Raw genomic sequence first — 6,000 nt, forward strand, 5'->3', positions numbered from 1 at the left:
CCCACATCCTCTGTAAGATCAACAAATACTCCTAAACACTGAACTGTCTTTCCACTCTTTCCCTTCTGATTTTTAAGAGTGCAATTATGAATATTTACACATTTAACAAATATATCATATTTTCATAATGCATTCAAGTTAGTCTTAGGAACACAAATGTTTGCAATAACCTCGCACCTTAGAGAAGTTATTATTTTGAATCATTATTATGTACACAAGTACTTTTTTGTTGACTTTTATTGAGCTCTACATTTTTTTTCTGCTCCCCTCCTCTTCAACCCTCCCCCAAGATCCCCATGCTCCCAATTTGACTCAAGAGATCTTGTCTTTTTCTACATCCCATGTAGATTAGATCTATGTATGTCTCCCATAGTGTCCTCATTGTTGTTTAACTTCTCTGGGATTGTGATTTGTGGGCTGGTTTTCTTTGCTTTATGTTTAAAAACCACTTACGAGTGAGTACATGTGATACTTGTCTTTCTGTGTATGGGTTACCTCAGTCAAAATGATGTTTTCTAGCTCCATTCATTTTCCTGCAAATATCAAGATGTCATTTCTGTGTCTGCTATGTAGTACTCCATTGTGTAAATGTACCACATTTTCCTTATCCATTCTTCAGTCGAGAGGCATTTAGGTTGTTTCCAGGTTCTGGCTATGACAAACAAAGCTGCTATGAACATAGTTGAGCACATGTCCTTGTGGAACGATTGAGCATCCTTTATCTATATCTGTCACCATGCACAAAACTCAAGTCCAAGTGGATCAAAGACCTCAACATAAAGCCAGCCACACTGAACCTTATAGAAGAGAAAGAGGGAAGTACACTTGAACACATTGGCACAAGAGACTACTTCCTAAATGTAACTCCAGCAGCACAGACACTAAGAGAAACAATAAATGGGACCTCCTGAAACTGAAAAGCTTCTGTAAAGCAAAGGACACAATCAACAAGACAAAATGTTTACAAGTACTTTAAAAGCTATATTGATATAAAATTAACCATCCAGTTTTAGAGCCCAGGAACTTTTTTTTTGGAACATTTGTTATTTTATGTAAATGCAATAAACCCATGGTATACCTGAGTTTGAAATCCCAGATATGTGTAGCATACTGAACATGTCAGAACAAAAAATACCCTTACAGTTTGGATATGAAGTATCTCTCAGAAGGTCCATATGTTGAACACTTAATCCTCAGCTGATAGAGCCAATCATAAAGACATAAAGAATAAGTGAGGCAAAGAATGATGATAAGTGCTATGGAATATTATCTCCTGTGTATCACCATCATGGTCTCACAGCAAGTATGGTTAGCTGCACAAGACCCTATACAAGATCAAGTCAGCCCAAACCACACCATAGGTGGGGTAGATTATATCCAGGCCCTGGCACTTATTGGTGAGCATTTGGAAGTATATGGTTGCTAAAGGAGACAAAAAATCTATTGATGATGTGCCAACTACAGGGTACAGTGGATGATCTACTGTCCATATACCTATGGGAAGTAGTAACCAGACTTACTGAGTAATTTAATAAAAGAAAATTAAGTTGAGAAAGGCATGATAGGCAAACAAGGGAGGGATTAGAGGGAGAAGTTGTGGGCAGATATTATTGTATTTCATTGTATAGATGAATGAAACCCTCAAAAATAAGAGTTCATAAAGACTACATAGACTTCGTTTTTATTAGATAGAAAAGCTTTCCTAGGCATCAAGAAAAAATGAAGTATTAATTTATTGAGTGAGTATGCAAACGTGTGTGTGTGGAAGTCAGAAGAAAATTTTCAGGAGGCAGTTCTCACCACCATGTGGGTCTCATCTATCTAACTCAATCTATCAGGCTTAAGAACAAGTAACCTTATCTAATAAACCATTTTGACAATCTTAATTGATGGTTTTAATTATGCAAGCATGCCAGTCCAGAGTGGACCAAGTGGGGTAGACACTGCTTGCACCAATTGGAGGAAGAGATGGGTAGATGCCAATGCCAGAATTCATTCAACACCCTAAAAGCAACATGGTAACACCAGGATCCATGGGTCATACAACAGGAAAACTTGATCATCCTAAACCCGAAGAAGCAGAAGAAAATGATTTTAAATGTAACTTTATGATGATAATGGAGACATTTAAAGAGGAAATGAAAAATTCCTTTAAAGAAATGGAGGAAAAGACAAACAAAAATTGGAAGTAATCAATAAATCTCTCAAACAAACCCAAGAAAACAAAGAAAAAACAATCAAACAGGTGAAACAAATGGTTCAAACAGTTCAAGACTTGAAGGCTAAAATATAGGTAATAAACAAAACACAAACCAAAGGAATTCTGGATATGGAAAACTTGGGTAAAAGATTGGGAACTACAGATGCAAACATAACCACCAAAATACAAGAGATGGAAGAGAGAATCTACGGTGTTGAAGATATTATAGAGGAAATAGATTCATCAGTCAAAAAAAAAACATTAAATTCAACAAATTCTTAACACAAAGCATCCAGAAAATCTGGGACACTATGAAAAGACCAAATCTTAGAAGATAAGAAGAATAGAAGAAGAACTCCAGATCAAAGGCCCAGAAAATATATTTAACAAAATCAAAGAAGAAAACTTTCCCAACCTAAGAAAGGATATCCCTATGAAGGCACAAGAAGCTTACAGAACACCAAATAGATTACAGACACAAAAAATTCCCCTTGCCATATAATAATCAAAGCACAAAACATACAAAATAAACATATAATATTAAGAGCTGCAAAGAAAAAAAGGTCAAGTAAAATATAAAGGCAGACCTATCAGAATTACACCTGACTTTTCATTGGAAACACCAAAAGCTAGAAGGTCCTGGGCAGGTGTGCTGCAGACACTAAGAGACCACAGATGCAAGCCCAGACTACTATACCCAGAAAAGCCTTCAATCACCGTCAATGGAGAAAACAAGATATTCTATGAAAAAAACAGATTTAAACAATACCTATCCACAAATCCAGCCGTACAGAAAGTGCTAGAAGGAAAACTCCAACCCAAGGAAGTTAACTACACCCAGAAAAACAAAGGCAAAATATAACCTCATGCCAGCAAACCTTAAAGAAGATGAATACACAAACACTACCACCAAAAAACAACAGGAGTTAATAATTACTGTTCATTAATACCTCTTAATATTAATGGACTCAATCTACCTATAAAAAGACACAGAGTAAAAGAATGAATACAAAAGAATGAATCCAATCTTCTGCTGTGAAAAAGAAACACACCTCAACCTCAAAGACAGATATTGCCTCAGAGTGAAAATTGGGAAAAGATTTGCCAATCAAATGGACCTAATTAAACAAGCAGTTATAGCTATTCTAGTATCTAACAAAATAGACTTTAAACTAAAATTAATCGGAAGAGATGGAGAAAAACATTTCATACTCATTACAGGAACAATCCATCAAGATGAAGTCTCAATCCTGAACATCTATACCCCAAAGACAAGAGCACCCCATATGTAAAAGACAGGGCTATCAGACAGAAACTTAATAATAAGAGAACTAAACAGATGTCCTGACTCAAATGTGTAGTGTTAAGGGTGGCGGGGCTGCGTCCCCAACACCTCAGCCGCCTGCCCTGCTAGCTTATGCCCGAAATAACAACACACAAACTGTATTCATTTAAACACTGCTTTGCCCATTCTCTTCTAGGCTAATTCTCACATATTAATTTAGCCCATTTCTAATCATCTGTATATAGCACCCCAAGGTGCGCTTACCGGGAAGATTCTAGCCTATGTCCATCCTGGGTCAGAGCTTCATAGCGTGCGTCTGCCCAGGAGCCAGGAGCATGGCGTCTCTCTCAGGCGTCTGCTCCCGAGAGGACAGCTGTCGAGACTCTGAGCTCACTTCCTCTTCCTCCCAGCGTTCTGTTCTGTTTACTCCTCCCACATATCCTCTAACCAATAAAATGGGCCAAGGCAGTTCCTTTATTAGCCAATGACCTTCCTCCATCATATATATATATATATATATATATATATATATATATATATATATTCACAGTTAGCATCTGTGTATAAAGCATTGCATTTGGTAAGGGAGATGAGGAGGAATGTCCATTATGTTTCCCAAACAGAACCATTAGGAAACAAAGTGTTTTGTCCGCTGAATGCTTGGGTACTAAAAGCCTACAATAGCCTTAGCCATCACATATTATTAATCATGATGGGGCTTGTATAATGAGAATCACAGAATTGAACATGGAGAGTGACAGGTCATAATCACATGTATGTACGTCCTTACATTTATATGCATATCTATATTGCAAATACTACCCCCAACGCTTGGCTTGTTATTATCTGAAAAAGAGAAAAACTCAGTTCTTAATTGTCTTTTACTTTGTATATGTATATACTGCGGTCTGTGTACATATTCTTTGTTTATAGGTGTGCTAGGGTTTGAACTCAGGTCCTCATCCTTGCACAAGCACTTTATTTACTGAACCCTCTCCCTACTCTTTAAATTTTCACTCTAAAACACCACAGCTATTCCCTGACTCTCTTCCAATTGTATGACTATTTTTAAAATGCTATAGTTAAAAATGTAAATAACTCTTAAATTTATTAAAGAGATTTGTGTTATGGCTCTTTTAGACAGCATCCAGAGTGAATATGATGATCTATATATAGATAATTCCTGACCAATGATGGTTTTGCTTAAAAAATTTTCAAGCTTTACAGTGCTGAGAAAGTGATAACGCATTCAGTAGTACTGTATTTAAGCTTTTGAATTTTGAGATTTTTCTGGTCAGTGCATAACTCTTTGCAGATGGTTTTCAGCTCAAAGGAGCAGCAGGTCTCCATTACCTTTGTCAGCCATGCAACCATAAAAGACCTGAAACTTCGGTGTACTGATCTTTAAGCTATGATGCTTGGTAGTCAAGTTTATTAAATGCAGTAAATGAATGAGGTTTTCAACTGATAATCAATTTCTTTGGGACTATCTCCATTCTAATGAGGGACTTCTATATTTGTTGTTTGCTGGCATGGAAAATAAGGCTATGCCACTTGAAGCAACACATCTGATTTTAGGTTTTTGTCATTATCAGAATAAATATTTGTTCATATTTACCATCTTATGACCATACTGATTTTTTCCTATTATTTTGTTTTGTATTTTCAGAAAGAATTTTGGAGCACCTACACAAAAGCACAACAAGGAGAGACCAATAGAGGAAGTGACTGGTTTCAATTTTATCTTACTTTCCCATTAATCTTTGGCCTCTTCATTATTCTCCTTGTCATCTTTTTAATCTGGAGATGTTTTCTAAGAAACAAAACTCGGAGACAGACAGTAACTGAAAGTCACATTCCTTTCCCTCAACATCTTAACATTATTACACCACCTCCTCCACCAGATGAAGTCTTTGATAACAGTGGATTGTCTCCAGGCTTTTTGGAATACGTTGTTGGGCGCTCCGATTCTGTCTCCACTCGCCTTTCCAACTGTGATCCCCCACCAACCTATGAGGAAGCCACTGGCCAGGTGAACTTGAGAAGGAGTGAAACAGAACCTCATTTAGACCCACCACCAGAATATGAGGACATAGTAAACTCCAGCTCAGCTAGTGCCATTGCTATGGTGCCTGTGGTCACCACCATCAAATGAAGCTGCAAACATCTTTTTACTCAAATCATTTCTAAAATACTAATGGAAGAACTTTCTAGCACTTTACCACTACATAAATGTGCATTGACTTATTTTATTGGATTCTTACAGCATACCACTTTACATTAACTGGTTGATTTATCTTTAGTTTTGTTTCTTATTATAAAAGCATTATCTATGTTCATTTTTACAAGAAGAAACATGAAGGAAAGACATGCCTACAGTGAAGATCTGTAAGTGCTGTGATACCATATGCATGTCTTTACAAATGCACAAATATGTATATGTATGTATTGCACACACACACACACACACACACACACACAGACATATATAGCCACATATGCATCATCCAGTTTG

The 6,000-nt window shown here is 36.8% G+C and overlaps 1 protein-coding gene across 1 annotated transcript in view; it reads left to right on the forward strand.

Moving 5' to 3' along the window:
• The window catches only part of LOC121444684 (transmembrane gamma-carboxyglutamic acid protein 1), a 66,873-nt gene extending 61,181 nt beyond the window's left edge, over positions 1-5,692 (forward strand). The window contains exon 3 of the mRNA XM_041646586.1: positions 5,155-5,692. Within this exon, the coding sequence (XP_041502520.1) occupies positions 5,155-5,640 (486 nt within the window). The 3' untranslated portion in view covers positions 5,641-5,692. The remainder of the gene's footprint in view (positions 1-5,154) is intronic.
• Positions 5,693-6,000: the final 308 nt, after the last annotated feature.

Source organism: Microtus oregoni, unplaced genomic scaffold (assembly GCF_018167655.1).
Source record: "Microtus oregoni isolate MIOR12 unplaced genomic scaffold, Mior012 000137F_ref0000512, whole genome shotgun sequence".
Lineage (NCBI taxonomy): Eukaryota > Metazoa > Chordata > Mammalia > Rodentia > Cricetidae > Microtus > Microtus oregoni.